This window comes from Trichoderma ghanense (genome assembly GCF_004382785.1).
Source record: "Trichoderma ghanense strain CCMA-1212 chromosome Unknown scaffold_7, whole genome shotgun sequence".
NCBI classification, from domain to species: Eukaryota; Fungi; Ascomycota; class Sordariomycetes; order Hypocreales; family Hypocreaceae; genus Trichoderma; species Trichoderma ghanense.
This window is the reverse complement of record NW_027395670.1, coordinates 269,557-286,426: the sequence shown is the minus strand read 5'-3', so window position 1 is coordinate 286,426 and position 16,870 is coordinate 269,557. Positions and strand designations below refer to the sequence as shown.

The window sequence follows — 16,870 nt, the reverse complement described above, 5'->3', positions numbered from 1 at the left end:
AGGATATTCCAGTGTTTGCTTGAGGTGCTTCATCGTTCGAGATGGGAACAATGTTCTTTGTATAGACGGAGTGCTATGAGATGACATCTAGACGCCCTCGACCTCTACAGGCCTCGATCAGATACCCTGCACCGACTTCAACTCTTCATACAGTGCATCGTAATGGAATCCCGCACATGGCACATCAACTGCTCACGAGCACAAACCCCAAGAAAGTCAGTGAGACGAGAAAATCAACCAGAGCACAGAGAGATTGGCGCTAACAAAGAAACTAGAGCCCGAAGATTCTAGTGCGAGAAAAAAAAATATCTGAGGGGAAGCAGAGCAAGAAAGGCGAGAGAAAAAGAGCATTGGGGTTTTTTTTTTTTTATCTGGGCGGAGGTACTAGGTAGATGCACGCCCCCCGTGGGGGGTACGTTGAGGGCGTATGCGTGTGGAAAGTGAGGTGAAAATGAGATTAAAAACGGCACTGGATTTCTGATTGGTGTTTAGCGGGTGTGCTAGATTGGGGAGGCGTTTTTGGCCAGACAATGGGGGGCGTTTTGCTGGGCTTTGAGGTGCTCGATTACAGCGTTTGAGCGTCGGGTGATTTGAGGGAGGGTATGGCTTTGATGTTGTATGAATCGTTGAAGATGGTACAGTCAAAGGCTTTGTTACTTGATCTGCTGCGTCCTTGTTCTTCACTCGGGGGGAAGGTGAAGGCAAGGCAAGATCGCCCAAACGAATTGACCTTCAGTGTGGCTGAGGACGGGCGTCGGATACCGTGCTTCTGCTTTGCCAGAAAAGTTCGATTGTGGCATTACGAGGCTTGAAGCAAAGCGAGGGCATCAAGTCCCAATCCAGGTACTCAAGCCACCGCACAAATTCTGTGGTGACGCATTGCTGGGCAAATTCTGAGATTGATGTCACATGCCATTCGCTCTCCTTTGCACTCTGTACTCGTAGGCACCAACGCCACATGTATGGCTGTGCTGAGAGGCGAACCGACTTCTCTTTTTTTTATTTGTGTGCATCATCACTATGGGCCAGGGACGAATCAGAGTTGTTCAAGGTTGACAATTTTCTTTACGGGTTGTTCAGTGATGATTCGAGAGTTGAAGGGGGCGAAGAAAAGTTGAGGTGAGGTTCAAGTCACGTGGTGATACCGCCAAGTGAACGACGCGATCATTCAATGCCACTGTACATTTGACACGCCTTCTTCTTCGAATCCCTGCCCTCACAATTCGAGTGAATGATAATCAATAGATTTTCCAAAGGCAAATGCAATGTGGATTCGGGGAGCCGTGATTGAGGCCGTCGCTGAGTCAGGTCTACAGCGCCGCTCTGAGCTGCATCCCAGCGTGGGGACGGTGAGCAGCAGTCTGCAGGATACGTCGTCCAGTGCTGACTTCTGGTGCAAGCACCTTCGCAATGTCCCGACTCCGTACGGAGCAGAGTCAAGGACGGAGTAGGAGGTCCTACAAGAACTGATCTGGCTCAGCGTCCCCGGAAAATGTGGCCAGATGCTGCCTTGTTTGCCGCCTCGTTTGCCGGAAAGACGGGCGACTTGGTGCCTCCTCAGTAACTCCCAGCCAAAAATGCGGAATAAAATCAAGCCTTAATCTGTTGCCGAATTCTGGCTTATGGAAGCTTTTGAGCCTTTCCTTCGTCAACTCGAGCCAAAAGTGAGCTTCGGTTCGACCTGGAGTTGGATTTCTGATAGTACCGGTACCTGATCTACCGCCAGGACCTGCACCAGAAACAAGTACCGCTACCGCTGACCCCTCCAAACCCCAAGTGGCGCGCCAGCAGGGAAAGAGCCCGCTAGCGCCACCCCTCCGTGCTAAGGCCGCCCCTTCCGCCCACCACATCATATTTCCTGCTGCCCAAAATTTTTACGCAGCCTCTCCTCTCCAACCCTCACCACTAAACATCAACCAGTGGCCGGTGGAATCTCTCCTCTCCTGGCCTCTTTTTTCCCCCTCTCACGGCATTGGACCATCTTCTGCAGCTTCGGTAGCTGAAGATCGTTCTCTCTGCTCCTTTTTCTCTGCCGCCGCGCGGGATCGTAGCCAGTCGCAACCGACGGACAGCCTACGGTCGTTTCCCCCACCCGGTCGCCTTTTCCTCCGTCCTCTCGCCCTTCGTCTCTGTCGAACGAAGCGAGTCGATATCCTCTCGGTGTTCCGGATCGTCTTGTTTCCTCCCGAGAACGCTCCTTTTCAGAGACTCGATACGGATCGCTGAGCGTATTCTCAACGAGCTCTCCAGAATCAGTCGTCTCGGCCGCTTCTTCTTTTTTTTTCTTTTTAAAGCCTTCGCTTTTTTCGCCCCGCCAACCTCGACTAAAAAATTTAAAGAAGAACAAACAACAACGATCCTTCGTCTCTCGCATCGCGAACCGCCGCTCCCCATATGACGTCGCCTGCGAATCAGCAGACCCCGATCCCGGCGACCACCACCAACGCTCCTACGGCACCTTCATATGCCTCCGCAGCAGGTGCGCCAAAGAAGCCCGCTCAGGCGCCTGTAGTTGCGTCCGGCTCCAACGCCCCCCTGGTGGTCGGCTCCTCTGCCCCTACGGCTTCGGCACAGAATGCCAAGGCTGCCTCATCGCCCTCTCCAGTAAACGGCAAGCAGCCCGTCCCTCCTGCGGTTCCCACCGTCGCCCGCAGCTCCTTCAACGGCTCCGGCCCCGACCACTTTCGAAAAGGCTCCGTCACCATGGCTGCCAACGGCCCCAGCGGCTTCGTCCCCAACGGCGGCTCCATTGGCGGTGCCAAGTCCGGCATCCAGTTCGGCTACGACTCGCCCGCCATGGGCCACAGCACCCCCCAGGTCGGCCACTCGGCGCCCATCCCCGTCCCCGATGCGAACAACCACCACCGGGTGCCTTCGCCTGCGCACTCTCCGGCCCCTATCCCGCAGCCCTCGGCCAGCGGTGGCCGACCCCCGTCTAGCTTGCAGCAGCCGACGAACCAGATGACCTTTGGCAGTCTCGGCAGCGATGGCGATGTAAGCCCCCAGCTTGATTCTTCTTCCTTATTATCCCTTTCCTTTAGTCTTGTCTATTCCTAGAGCTTTTCCTTTCTTGACTGTCCGAGAGGAAGAGCGGCAAAGTGCTAACCCGAGGATGCTTTCCAGCGCCACATGAGACAGGGCTCCGTCCCTCCCAACCCGAACTTGGCCTCCCAGTCCGGCGCACACTTCCGCCGCGAGTCGAGCCATTCTGTGCAGAGCGACAGCAGCCGTGGCAACTTTGGTCCTCAGAACAACCGAAACCGCAACTCGTTCAACCCGCATGCCACCCAGTTCAACAACCAGATGGGTTTCCCTCCCCAGAACCAGTTCCGAACTCCTGGCCAGAACCGTGGCATGCCCCCTTCGTTCCAGCCGAACCCTCGAGGCTACCCGAACTCGCCCCAGCCTGCCCGCAGCCCGGCCCTCGCCAACCTCGTGCCCTCGCTCCCCGGCACCCCCAACATGCCGCCGGCGACGATGCAGCCCAACATGGCCATGCCGAATGCTCCTGCGTACCACTACCCGCCTCCGATCCCGGCTTCTCATCAGCAACAAGTACAAGTACAGTACCCCTTTCCTGCAGTAGCCGCCAAAATGCATTCCAAGCCCAGTTACAAAAAGTCAAAGAGCCGTCGTGAGTACGACAGGCACTTCCAACAGGGTAGTCCCCTGGACTCCGCGCGTGAGCCCCCTACCAGCGCCGTTTGGCAGCAGCAGCAGCAGCACCACCACCAACGCCGCTTTGGTAGCCAAGGCCAGCGTGCAGATACACAGTGGCGTGCCCACGACAAGAACAACATGCGTCCGGTTTCGAGTGGAATTCAAAAGGACGGCCCTTCTTCCCCCTCTCTCCCTCTTGTCGACGCTCCCCTCAGCCACCCGAATTCGCTTGATCTTTCTCCTGAAAACGGAGGATTCGAACTTTGGCTAACTTGGAAGAATCAGACTTACGGTTTCCCCCCGCAGCAGATGAACCAATATGGCCAGCCCATGACCGTGCCGTACTACGGCGGCGCCATGCCCTACATGGGACCTCCCCAGCCCGGTGCTCAAGCTTACAACCAGCAGTTCGCGCCCCCTTCCTTCCACCAGCAGAGCCACAGCATGTCCCGAACGCCCTCGCAGCCTGAGCGACCTGCTAGCGCCAGCCAGCCCAGCCAGCCGGCCATTGTCTCATCAAACCCCAAGGCTCTCAACGCCCAGGCCAACCCTAACAGCTTCGTCAAGCCCAGGAAGAGCGCCGCGGTTCAAATTAAGAATCTTGCCGGTGAGGTGGTTGATACCTCAACTTTCAAGCAGCCTGCTTCTCCCGTTCCCACCCAAACTAGGACGCCCCCCGTCATCGCGGCGTCCACGCCGCCTCAGCAGAAGCTCGACGCGCCCAGCCATGCTCGCACAGACAGCCAATCGCCGAACAAGACGGCCAAGGAAATTCAGGAAGAATTGAAGGCCAAGATTCAGGCTGAGATCCGAGCTGCTTCCGAAAAGGCGGCCAAGGAAGAGGCCGAAGCCAAGGCGGAAGCCGCTGAGGATACTGGGGCCAAGAAGGAAGAGGCCGCGGAGGCAAAGGTGGAGGCAAAGACGGAAGCAAAGGCGGAAGCCCAGCCCGAGGCCAAGGCCCAGCCCGAGGCGACACCCGACGTCAAGCCCGAAGAGCCAAAGGCTGAGCCTGCCGAACCCAAGGCCGAGGCAAAGGCTGAGCCCCAACCCGAGGCAGCTGCCAAGGCTGAGGCGCCGGCCCCCGAGGAGCCCGCTGACAAGCCTGCTGAGGAGCCCGTTGAGAAGCCCGTTGAGAAGCCCGTTGAGCAGCCCGTTGAGAAGCCCGTTGAGAAGCCCGTTGAGAAGCCTGCCGAAGCTCCCAAGGCCGAGGAGGCCCCTGCGAAAGCGGAGGAGCCTGCCAAGAGTGACGAGTCGGCGGACGACGAACTCGAGCGCATCATTCGGGAGATGGAAGAGGCCGAAGCCAAGCGCGAGGCCCAGGAGGAGGAGCACCGCAAGAAGAGGGAGGCCGAAAAGGCAGCGCAGAAGAAGGCCGAGGAGGCCAACCAGAAGAAGAACGCCGAAGAAGAGGACCGGAAACTGCGGGAGCAGGAACGCGAGATGGAGAGACTCGAGGAAGAGAAGGAGAGGCGACGTGAAGCCGCCGAGTCCTCTGGAAAGTCTCTCTCCGTCGCCGAGGCCCTTGCTCAGATGCGTAGCGGCAACGCTCAGGACAAGAAGGACGAGCCTGCCTCTGTCGAGGGCGTTTCCGACAAGCTTGCCGACTTTAGCATCTCCGGTGACAAGTCGGGTGACGCTGCCGGCCAGAAGGAGAAGCGAGTCGCCAAGCCCGCCGCCCTCAACCTGGCGCCCATCAAGACGAGCGCCGTGGAGCCTCCTCAGCCCAGCGCCGCGCTGCAGTCTCTCAAGTCGGCCCGCTTCCTGCAGGTGATGGACCAGGACATCTACCCCGAGGGCATCAAGTCCCCCAACCCGGCCCTCAACGCCGCCGTCGCCAAGAAGGGCAAGACGTTCAAGTACGATGCTGCCTTCTTGCTGCAGTTCCAGAAGGTCTTTACCGAGCAGCCCTCGCTCCAGTTCCACCAGCAGATTAAGCAGCTGATTGGCGACGGTGACGGCAACCGCTCCGCCTCGCGCGGCCAGACGCCCAGCTCGGCCAGACAGGGATCCCGCGGAGGAGGCGGCTTCCCCGGCGGCTCCTTCGGCGTCCCTGGTGGGCGCACTCTGCCTCCGGGCACCACATCCGCCGACCGCATGGCCATTGCCAGCGGCGCCCTGCCGCGGCCGCAGGTCAACCCGATGGCGTCGTTCCAGCGCCCTGGCGCTGCCTTCCCCGCGTCGTCGTCCATGTCCCGCACCTCTTCTCAGAACATGCGCAACAACCTGCCCAACTCCCCACGCCAGTCCAGCCGATCCACCCGCGGCAGCCGACGCAACGACATGGCTGCCAAGGAGGCCCAGGCTGCTAAGACCATGCCTCTCACGGCTGGCCAGGAGGTCAAGCCCATCACCGTCTCGGCCTCCGGATGGAAGGCCAGCAGCCTGGGTAAGGCGCCCTCTGTGGCCACTCCTCAGCCTGGCCAGCTCATGGACCCGGAGATGGTTCAGCGAAAGGTCAAGGCCGCCCTGAACAAAATGACGCCAGACAACTTCGAGCGTATCTCAGAGCAGATCCTGGCCATTGCCTCGCAGTCCAAGGATGAGACGGACGGCCGGACGCTGCGCCAGGTCATCCAGCTCACCTTTGAAAAGGCCACCGACGAAGCCCACTGGGCTTCCATGTATGCCAAGTTCTGCAAGCGCATGCTCGAGACCATGAGCCCCGACATCCGCGACGAGAACATCAAGGACAAGAACGGCAACGTGGTCAGTGGTGGCAACCTGTTCCGCAAGTACCTCCTCAACCGATGCCAGAAGGAGTTCGAGCGTGGCTGGACGACCAACCTGCCCGAGGCTCCTAAGGAGACCGAGGAAGGTGAGAAGAAGACCGGAGAGGCGGCCATGCTGTCTGACGAGTACTACGCCGCCGCCGCCGCCAAGCGACGAGGCCTTGGTCTCGTCCAGTTCATCGGAGAGCTGTTCAAGCTGGGCATGCTTACTGAGCGCATCATGCACGAGTGTGTCACCAAGCTTGTGGATTACAAGGGAATGCCCGACGAGGCCGAGATCGAGTCTCTCTGCAAGCTGCTGCGTACTATTGGTGCCAACCTCGACGAGACGGACAAGGGCCGTCCTCTGATGGACATTTACTTCCAGCGCATCCAGGGAATGGCCGATCTGCCCGAGCTCCAGAGCCGTATGAGGTTCATGCTCATGGATGTTATCGACCTCCGAAGAGCCCGCTGGGTCTCGAAGGAGGGCAACAAGGGCCCCAAGACGTTGGAAGAAGTCCGCGCCGAAGTGAGTATTTTCCCCTCTACTACTTATCTTTCCAACGCATCGATACTGACCCGAGTGAACTTAGGCGGAGGCTCAATCAGCTGCCAAGGCTCAGGAAGCCGCGCGAACGAGCCAGCGTGGCGGTCCTGGTGGTGGCCGACCCCCTGTTGGTCGCGGCGATGCTCGAGGCTTCTCCGGAAGCTTCAACCAGCCCAGCAACCAGGTGGGCATGGACGACCTCCGACGTCTCAAGGGCTCGTCTGTCAACAGGACGTCGAGCTCAAACGTCACCCTGGGTCCCACGTCAATGCTGTCCTCTCGTAGCAACAGCGGACGGCGGTTCGGACCTGGCGGCGCTCTCGGTCGTGCTGGCGATGACTCCAACAGCTCGTCTCGCGCTGGAACCCCCGGTCCTACAAGCTCTAATGCCTTTAGGTAAGCTCGAAGCAATCCCCCCCCCCCGCTTTGTCTCATCGACGTCTCATACTGATTGTTACCCTCTGCAGCTTGCTAGCCACTATGGATGATGGCCACCCGGCCTCCCCCCCGTCTGCTGGACCCTCGCCCCTCATGGCCAAGGCGGTTCCCGCCACGGACAAGAAGGACAATGAATAAAAAAAGACGTGACGCTTTTCTTTGTTCTCGGTGTCTTTGCATTTTTGGGGAGGGAATAGACTCGGCGGGGCTGTGTTTTCTCTTTTCTTGCATTTACAAGGCTTTGACGCAAACGTTTCACCAAAAGTTTGAGCACGCATATTCTCCGCGATACCTTTTGCCCCATAGACCATTTGACCCCAACGAGTGGACAGATGAGGCCTCCCTCAGAGAGGAGGAGAGAGGGTGCATTTTCTTTTTTTTCCTCCTTGTTTTTTCCTCTTTACTATTTTCTACTGTATTCCGGACTAGGGATTCGCCATGCCTTTTTATTCATGACCGTGTTTATAACTTCTTCTAATGTCCCCTTTGGTGTGCTCCAAATCCTTAATGCTGCGTGGCTCGGAAATGAGAGGAGGGAAAATGGACACAGTTGATGGTCATTACCTGTCGGCGCAAAGGGGGGGGACACGAGGGAAATCATGGATGCGATGCCCGTGCCATTCCGAAAGTTGCCAGATGGTTTGACGCCCACATGCGGAAAGAAAGGGAGGGAAAGGGGGAAAAAAGGATCAAGAAGGCAGACATGGGATGGGGCGGGAAGGGACGTTCTGTCTGGAAGACCCTGACGATGGCGGTTTACTTGTTTGCCGAGACAAAATTGATGATGGATGTATCTATGAGAGAGAGAGACAGAGAGAGAGCATGGTATAATGCGATTTGGAACGGATATGGTGCTGTTCCCTTTTTTGTGATACTTTTTTCCAATTGGCGTGCTTGACGTGAGGTGTGGGTGAGTGAAGGTCTTGCTGCGTGTCTGCTGATGTCTTGATGTTGAGTAAAATCGTGCTTTTCGTCCTGCCTTGGTGGTTGATGGTGAATAGCCCTTCTAGGTCCAATCAGATGAGGTGGGCTGGATCGGAGTCTTGTATTCATCAATGCGCTCACTTACTTTCTTTTGAGTTTGGCTCTCGCCTTTGACGCAGGATGAACGACAGTCAACAACGCTCCCATGTTGTCGAAGCACCCTCGTCAAAGACGCATAAACCCTTCACAAAAAAAAAAAAAAAAAAAAAAAAAAAACGTACATCATCTCGACATTCCACCTCAACATTGTCCACATGAGCTGAAATATAAAGGGCCAACCGTCTCTGCAAAGCACAATCAAGCTACTCAAACTGAGGGCCTACAGGCATTCATATCAATACTATCCTTTGCTTTTCCATGATGCCAAAACAAACAGCCCATCCAATGCCATGCAAAGAATATACTCAAACCCCCCCCGCATCACAAAAAGTCATCAACTATAAACAGCTATATCGTGAACCTAATCCCGACCTCCTCCTCATAAGGCAGCAACGGCGGAAGCCATCATCTTGCCAAAGCCAAGCTTTGAAAAGAGCGTATCCATGGCAACCCACTGCCGGCCGCACTTCTCAAGATACTTGTCCACCGCCGCCTTGACCGTCGTGAAGCGCACCCGGTTGTGCTCCGCCAGCGCCCGGATCTTCTCCCGCTCCTGGGCCGACATGTCGCTGTTGGCATCGCCCGCCTTGGCCTTGGCCTTGTCCACGTCCCACAGGCTGGCAAAGTACACCAGCTGGTTGTACATGGCCTTCTCCGTGTACTCGTACTGCATCTTGCCGCCGCAGTCGCGCGCCAGGCCCTTGGGACCCAGACAGCACGTGCCGTAGACGCTCATCTGCCGCGTGCGGTTGCCGCACTGGGGGTCGTCGCAGACGAGCCAGCCCTCGTAGTATCGCGACGTCTGGAGGCGCACCGCGTGCTCGACCTGCGCCACGACCGAGAGCGTAGGCAGAACGGCGCTGCAGCCGGGGCAGATGACGCCCGACGCAGTGACGCGGTCGGGAGATCCAACAAGACCTTCAAAGTCGGAGGAGGCTTTGCATTTGCGGCAGCGCAGCTTGAGCCGCTTGCAGTCGACAAAACGCACCTCGTCGGGGATCTGAGACTCCAGGGGGTGGATCTCGAGCTGATCGCTTGAGCCGCCCTGCTGCGTTTGCGTCGAGGCATACCGTCGAACGTCCAAGCCCAGCTGCTCAGCAAGCTGCGACGTCGACGTGCCCGCAATATTGGCGCACAGACGCTCTACAGGAGGGAAGATCTGCTTGGCAATGTACCAGTCCACGTCGGGCTGCAGGCTGGGATCGGCCTTGAGGTCTGCTGGAGAATAAGCACGCTTCGGCGCCGGTTCTGAGCTCTTGCTGGTGCCCGTGATGACGTACGAAATCACGTCCCCTTTCCGCACCGTTTTGCCCCTGAGCATGTCGCGGAGGGCAACTTGCACCTGGGGCATCGAGTCGGCGTTGGGATACTCCCTGGGTCCCTTTCCGAGCTGCGTGTAGATGGTGTACTTGGCCACGGGGATCGAAAACTCGCGCATCTTGGTGGCAATGTCGCGCAGGTACTCGTGGATGCGGGCCACGGCAACCTCAATGTCGTCTCCGGACAGGATCTCGTCGAGCAGATGCTTGGACACCTCCTTGGAGAGGGCGCAGTACTCACGACGCCGCATATCCAGACCCTTGACCTCCATCTTCTCGATGAACTTGCCGTCTTTTTCCACCAGGTTGATGGCTGCATACTTCTTTTTGGCCTGCAGCAGGATGCGCCGGAAGACATTGTCAATGTCAATCTCCAGCAGCCGGTACTGCTCGTTGACGGCCTTCTTGAACTCGTTGCCGACCTTGAAAGCGTCGGCCACGTTGTCCACGTTGGCATTGATCATGACAGAGTCCGTGTCACCGTAGATGACCTGCAGAGATTTGCTCTCGGCCAGATCCTTGGTGCTGCGGAGAATCTCTCGACCCTTGTGCGTGGTCAAGATGGCCAGGGGCCGAGCGTAGAAGCGGGATCGGGTGTATCCCAAACAACCGTACATGGAGTTGGCCGTCAGTTTCAGGGCCAGCTGCTTGATATCCCAGGTAGCGAGCTCTTCGGGCGTGGCTTTCTTATCCTTCATCAGATTCTTCACTTGGCGACGACGACTGACGAGCGTAGCAATGAGCCTGGGGAGGATGCCCTGTTCTTGGTTGACGGGAACCTCGGGGACAGCGTCTTCATTATCAGCCTAATGATAGTATCAGCACTGCGTCGTTACGAACAACTTGAGGACTCTTACCGATGCTGTTCTGTCCACCGTGGTGAAGCAAATGTTAAACTCCTGAATGATGGATGGATAAAGAGAGTTAAAGTCCATGACAAGCACAAACTTGTCGTAGAGACCCTTTTCGGGCTCAAAGACGAGACCACCCTTGTACTTGTCCTTCTTCTTGCCGTCGCCCGCTTCTTCATCGCCATTCTCCTCCTCGGCCTTTTGCCGTCCCTTGAACGTCTGCTTGTCGGGACAGATGTACTTGTTACGGTGAAACTCGTGCAGGAGAATGTATTCGTTTCGCTCAGCGCGGGTACCGGTCAGGGTACGGGCCCAAGAGTTACCGGCCAGGTTCGTCAAGACCTTGGTGAGGGGCAGCAGCTGAACGCTGACTGCCAGAGCGGCAATGTAGTGCGTGTCAGCTTCCATGTGCGTCACGTAGTCCATCAAGCCCTGGCTCTCCTTGGCCCAGGTGTTGAGGGCGGCCTCGTTGTCCACATCACGGCGACGGTTGTCCCCTGTGAGATAGAGGCTGCACATTTCCGTCAAGCTCCATGTCTGGCACTTGAACATGGCAGACTTTCCGGCATCGTTGGCGAGATCACAAAGCAACCGACCGGCGATGACCTGCCGCTCCGCAAACACGTTGCCGCCAACCTTGCCAATGGAGGACGGCCACTGGGTTCGCCGCAGTCTTCCGAGCCTTGACCACTGATGGACCTTTTTCTCGAGCAGACGATTCAGCAGCACACTGTAATCAACGCCTTCCAGCTGGTGGCCAAGAATCACATCGGGATCTGCCACGTCAACCTGAGCCAAAAAGTAGCTTAGCACTTCGGACTCTTGTTTCTTCAGAACAATCGGACCCCTGTTTCTCTTCCTCGCTAGCGTGTCGAAGCCCATGGGGAAAGCCTGTCCGTGAGGCCGGATGACGGTGAACGTTCTGCATGGAAGTTTCTCGGCAGGAGTGGTGTCGCTGAGAGAGACCTTGTCGTAGACTCGCGCACTGATGGCAATGATCTCTTGCTTATTTTCCGCCGCGTTAAACGCTGTTCGAAGAGCGATGCTCATCAATGTCAGAGGGGGCATGTCCATGTTGTCAGAGTCGCTGATGGTCGACACCATGTTAGGGTGTTCGGCCAGCACCTCAAGCTTGCAGTGGGACGCGTTCTTGATGGCACCAAAGTCGGCATCCTGGATCTTGAGCCAGCAAGGACCCATGATGTTCTTCCACAGAACAAATTGTTCGAATAGGGCAGTGTTGGTGCCGAACACGTGGGAAAAGGTTTCTCCTTTCGTATCCATGTTGAGGGCAGGTTCTGGAACAACATTGGTCAATAGGCTGTCAAGTTTCAAAGTTGGGCTTCACATACTTGTGTAGGGATATAGAAGCTTCATGTAGTCTGCTTCTTTGGGGATATCCGACAGCTCAAAGGCGTATTTCCGCTGGCACTTTTTAATCTTGTACATGCCAACATTCATCTTGGTCATGAGCTCATCCACCTCGTTGTAGACGTCAGTCATGTCGACTTCATCCCCCGTTTCTTCGCCACCTTGGAGACGCCGCTGGCGAGGCAAGAAGTAGAGCTTTCGCAGAATGTTGTCGATTTTGACAAAGCAGCTGACGTATGATTGTGTCTTCTTGTTCAGCACCTTGCCAAAGAGACAGAGGCTGCCATTGACTTCCGTGTAGTCGGTCCAGAAGAAGTTCAGAGACCCATCCGCCTCGATGGCGTCCCTGTGGTCTATCTTGCCGATTCCTTTGGGCTCGGACATGGAGCTGCTCACGACGTTGAGCTTCTCTGTGAGCTGGTTCCAAGACGACGCATCCACTGAGGTGTCTGGGGCCTTGATAGGGGAAGAAGTCACTGCCGGCTCTTCTTTGACGATTCGCCTCACCGGCCGGGAAGCTGCCAGGTTGACACTGGCAACCTTGACAGCGCCGGCATGAGCAACTTCCATCATATCGTCATCGTCGTCGCTTTGGGGTTCTTGTTTTATCTGGGCCTTGCGTTGGGCGACTTTAGCAGCGGGGGAGGAGGGCGCCGGGTCGCTCATGGGAAAATCGGCCGTGCCCATGGGCTCATCGTCGATCAAAGGCGCAAGACCGTCGTCGTCGTCGTCGAAACTGGGAGGGGCGGGATCCGGTGATGGCAACCGTATGTCAACCCGCTTCTGCTTCTTGAAGCTAGGCTCCGGCGCAGGCGACAAGTCTCTCGCTTTTCTTCGCTCGGCGCCCGACCGATCGGCTTTGGGTGCCCTCGGGGCTGGGGCTGGGATGTTGGCGTCAACCTCTCCGAGGAGATCGGCCAGGAAGTCGTCGTCGGCCTTTGTCTTGACAACCTGCGGCTCTGTTAGGCCATCTGGGCGTCATACAAGATGCCCCATGCGGTGCCATACCTTGGGCTTGGGCTGGGCTTTACCGGCGCCCTTGGTAAAGTATTCGCTGATGCTCCGATCGTTGGCGTCTCGCTTGGCCTGCTCTTCGTCCCGGCTCTTCTTCGCTGTATAGACAATCAGTCTCAGTCCCAACCATGCCATGATGTCCAGAGACAGTCGCTGTGCAACAGAACAGCGACTCAGCCATCACGCAGACTCACCCGCTTTGCTCGGCCTCCCCCGCGTCGGCAGCTCATCTTCGCCCTCACTGTCCGACTCGTACCGCCTCACTCGATCCCAGTCCTCCCGTCCATCGTCGGCATAGCCCTCGCCGTTGTCGTCCACCACAAAGTCGTCCTGGTTGAGGCGGTCCCGAACAATCTCCTTGTATCCGGCCTCGTCCACCTCGTCGTAGAGGTTCGCGGCGTCTTCGACCTGGTAGCTCTCAAAGGCCTTCTTGCCCGCCTGGCGGAGGGCCTTGAGCTCGGCGAGCTTTGCCCTGTGGTCGACCTTGGGCATGGCGGAAGTGGGCTGCTGCTTTTCTTCTCTTTAGGGTATCATGAAAAGTGTTGAGGAGGGAAAAAGAGCGTCAAGGCCAAGCTGTGGGCATCAAAGAAAGACGATTTGCTTGTTTCGGTGGAAAAAGAGATGGGCAGAGATAAGGTAGAGAGAGTGTGTGTGTTGTAGAATTGATCTTGGCTGTTAGAGGGTCTGCCCAAGAGGTACCTCAATGCGTGCCCTATCCAGCACACACCGTAAGGTACCGTGCCCAGGCACTGCTATCAGCAAGAAGCGCGTCTTTACGCGTGTGTCGCGTTGTTGCTTGACGCGCTAAATCAGGACCTTAATTGCAAACGTGGGGCAGCTCTTGAGTGGTCTCTGGCTTGTATGTATGCACCCAGCGGCAATTTGCAGTTATGGAGGTCATGCTCGACCACCTCCATGTAAGTCTGCGTCTCCGTTCTCCTCAATTCTAAGCAAAAGCAGAAGGCAGCGGATTATCAACGAAATACTTGGAAAGAAGAGATTCATGCTATGCTAGAAGAGCCAAAGATGCCTTGCCAACACCAAGCCAGCCGTCTATATCCCATGGTAAACAGAGAATCCATCCATCTCTATCATACACTCATCAAATATACATGTGTTACATACGATATCCAAGTTGGTTAATTCGAGGCAATGCTACCACTTTCTGGCACTCCACTGCCTTCTAGGTTCCCGTTCGTCACTCTCTTTGGCACCCCATTGCCTTCTAGGCTGTCGTTCATCACCCTCTCTGGCACCCCAAGACCTCCTAGGCTGTCCTTCACCACCGTCTTTAGCACCCCATGACCTCCTAGGTCGTCTCTCATCACCCTCTCTATCGCTCCGTGACCTCCTGGGCTGTCGTTCGTCACCCTCTCTGTCACCCCACTGCCTTCTAGGTTGTCTTTCCTCGACCTCTTCGGCTTGTTTCGTGGTATTCCAGACAAAGTCGCCGCCGGGTCTGAAGCCAGCATCAAACGAGCTCTCATCGCTCCCCTCCTCATGCGCTTCGTCTGCGGCGCCTCCATCAGGCTTGCGCAGATTGGGCTCCCGCTCCTCCCGGTTCGAGTAAAACTTTTGAATCTCGCGGTTGATCTTGGCACCGACCACGCGCAGCTCCTTTGCGTCCTCCTCGGGAAGCATCTTCTCGTTGATGACCTTGTTGAACGCGCTGAACATGTGACGAGCCAGGGCAATGACCTCGCGCTGGCTGTTGTAGAGCTCGCCCGGGCTGAGCTTGCTGCCTTTGGCACTCTCTTTGAAGAAGTGGTAGTGGACCTTCTTGTAAGGTTCCCAGAGATGGGCCAGGGCGGTGGTAATCTGCAAGCCGTAGTCGCGCTTGGCGCCCTCTTCGTCTCCCTTCTTCATTCTCTCGCGTAACTGGTAGTGGCTGACTAGAGCAACACGCAGATACAGTCGAAGAGTGTGAATGTCGGGCACGGGCAGGCGCGTGAGCATGGAGTCGAGCACCCGATTTGAGTTGTCGATGGCATTGGTGTTGATGTTGTCGCGGACGCAAGTCTCCATGGCGATGCGGTAGTGTTTGCCATCGATGTACTCGTCGGGCATGAGGCTCAGGATGGAGGAGGCGTGACTGCTCGCCTTGGCGACTTTGAGCATGCCAAACATGCGAAGCCAGTTGTCGTTGTCCGGGATGATGCCGTAGTGGCGGACCAGGAGATTCCAATATTTGATGCCGCTTGTCGTAAGCCTCGACGAGGCAAGCGTCGTGAGGATCAAGGCCAGGGTATTCCGGCCAGGGACAGCATAGACAGCTCTGCTCGAAGGCACCCTCTTAGCGACACCACTAACAGCAATTTTCTCCATTTGGCCGTCTTGGAACGCATCCGCGCCAGGATCCTTGGCCAAGTTGGGGATGCTCATGGTTTGGTATAGCAGGTCGAGCACCTCTCTCTTTTCTTCCCGGTCAGGGGCGAGGAGCAGGACGCGACCCATGGCGCACACCAGCTCTTCATCAATGACCAGCTGCGCCTTTCTCCATTTATCAATGACTTCGGACCAGATGCTCTTGGCCCGATCCACAGCCTTTTGTGCGTTGGCGGCTTCCTGCTCCGGCGTCACGTCCTTCATGTCGCGAATTGCCTGGTATCGCAAGGCATTGAGGATGGTGGTATACGTATATGACGTGGGGGCGCGGGTAGAGTCGTTGGCTGTCTCGGCGATGAGAAACATGGAGTCGAGGTCGCCGGCCCTCGCGCAGACGTTGAGAACGGCGTTCATGTGGATAGAGTTTGGCTGCAGACGCTTGTCGCTAAGGAGGATGTTGTAGTGCTTGACGGCCTCGGCAACGGCAAGCTTGGGGTGCTGCGACTGAGCGCAGCCGCGGAAGATGATGGTGAAGGTCTGGACGTTGGGCAACTGCCCTCGTTTCTTCATCTGAAGGACTATTAGCACGATGCGATACTGGGTGGTTTATTTCGAGATGCCTACATCGTTGTAAAGCTTGATGGCGTTCTTGAGCTGCTGCTTGCCCAGCAGATAGTTGATCAGGTGGTTCCAGGCAACGACGACCTGGCGATCCTTGCCAGCCGTCTTGGTGAGGAGCAAGGCCTCGTCGAACCTGTCCTTGGCGAGGGCGTCCTCCACGTACTGGGCAATCTTCCAGGGATCGTCCATGTGCTGCAGGTGCTTCTTGACGATGCGCTGCAGCCGCTCAAAGTCCTTCTTCTGGGAGGCAGCCGGGTCGAGGGGCTCCAGCGTCAGAGTTCGAGGCGCATCGGTCCGTTCGGTGCTTGTGCTTGGAGCTGCCACTGAGGCATAGCGTCTGCCGGTCTGGGGCAGAGAAGCCCAGATGCCTGCAGCGTCGGCGAGGGGCCTGCTGCGAGACGAGGCTTGGACGGCCCGCCGCAGACACGCAGCGCAGTTGGCCATGCCCGACATTGTGGTGGGCGGTGAAGCACCGGGAGATGAAGAGATCAAACAAGGTTCAAGAACCCAGGAGAGAGAGAGAGAGAGAGAGAGAGAAAGACAAAAGAAAATCACCGGATCACTGCGTAAAAACTGTCGCCTCTTGCATGGTGTACAACCTCGTCTGCGCCGTCACGAAAATTGTCTTAGGATGCTCCCAAAAAAAAAAAAACCAAGTAAAACGTCTCTTATCTTATCGCCCGCGCACTAGACAGGGATATCCCGCCACAAGGCACACTAATCCAGTCTCAGTCTAGCTCTGCCGCCCCGTCAGCCTCTTCTCAGCCCCGGCCAGCCAATCACAAGCCTCGCCTGCTTCTCACTTCTCCTTCAGCTCTAAAACCTTCCAGCAAAAGGACGCGACCAACAAAAGGCCAACCCATCTGCATCCTCTGTCTCACTCCATCTCTCTTTTGTCGTGCTCAGCATTCTACCTCTCCTTTTCTCCTT

At 56.8% G+C, this 16,870-nt stretch overlaps 4 protein-coding genes across 4 annotated transcripts; 2 read left to right on the top strand and 2 right to left on the bottom strand.

The window, feature by feature from the left end:
• Positions 1–1,265: 1,265 nt before the first annotated feature.
• Positions 1,266–1,451, top strand: CCMA1212_006231 (uncharacterized protein; the record flags this gene model as incomplete). The annotated part of the gene is made up of 1 exon (XM_073703464.1): positions 1,266–1,451. One exon carries the CDS (start codon positions 1,266–1,268, stop codon positions 1,449–1,451), a length of 186 nt encoding a protein of 61 aa, XP_073557973.1.
• Positions 1,452–2,394: 943 nt separating this feature from the next.
• Positions 2,395–7,494, top strand: CCMA1212_006229 (Eukaryotic translation initiation factor 4 gamma; the record flags this gene model as incomplete). The annotated part of the gene is made up of 4 exons (XM_073703463.1): positions 2,395–2,994; positions 3,124–6,900; positions 6,965–7,314; positions 7,386–7,494. 4 exons carry the CDS (start codon positions 2,395–2,397, stop codon positions 7,492–7,494), a joined length of 4,836 nt encoding a protein of 1,611 aa, XP_073557744.1.
• A 1,324-nt stretch (positions 7,495–8,818) lies between these two features.
• CCMA1212_006228 (DNA polymerase alpha catalytic subunit) lies at positions 8,819–13,486 on the bottom strand (the record flags this gene model as incomplete). Its single annotated transcript, XM_073703462.1, has 5 exons — positions 8,819–10,564; positions 10,616–11,907; positions 11,962–12,931; positions 12,989–13,092; positions 13,189–13,486. 5 exons carry the CDS (start codon positions 13,484–13,486, stop codon positions 8,819–8,821), a joined length of 4,410 nt encoding a protein of 1,469 aa, XP_073557743.1.
• Positions 13,487–14,149: 663 nt separating this feature from the next.
• On the bottom strand, positions 14,150–16,393 carry CCMA1212_006227 (Pentatricopeptide repeat-containing protein 2; the record flags this gene model as incomplete). Its single annotated transcript, XM_073703461.1, has 2 exons — positions 14,150–15,889; positions 15,944–16,393. The coding sequence occupies 2 exons, from the start codon at positions 16,391–16,393 to the stop codon at positions 14,150–14,152; spliced, it is 2,190 nt and encodes a 729-aa protein (XP_073557740.1).
• Positions 16,394–16,870: the final 477 nt, after the last annotated feature.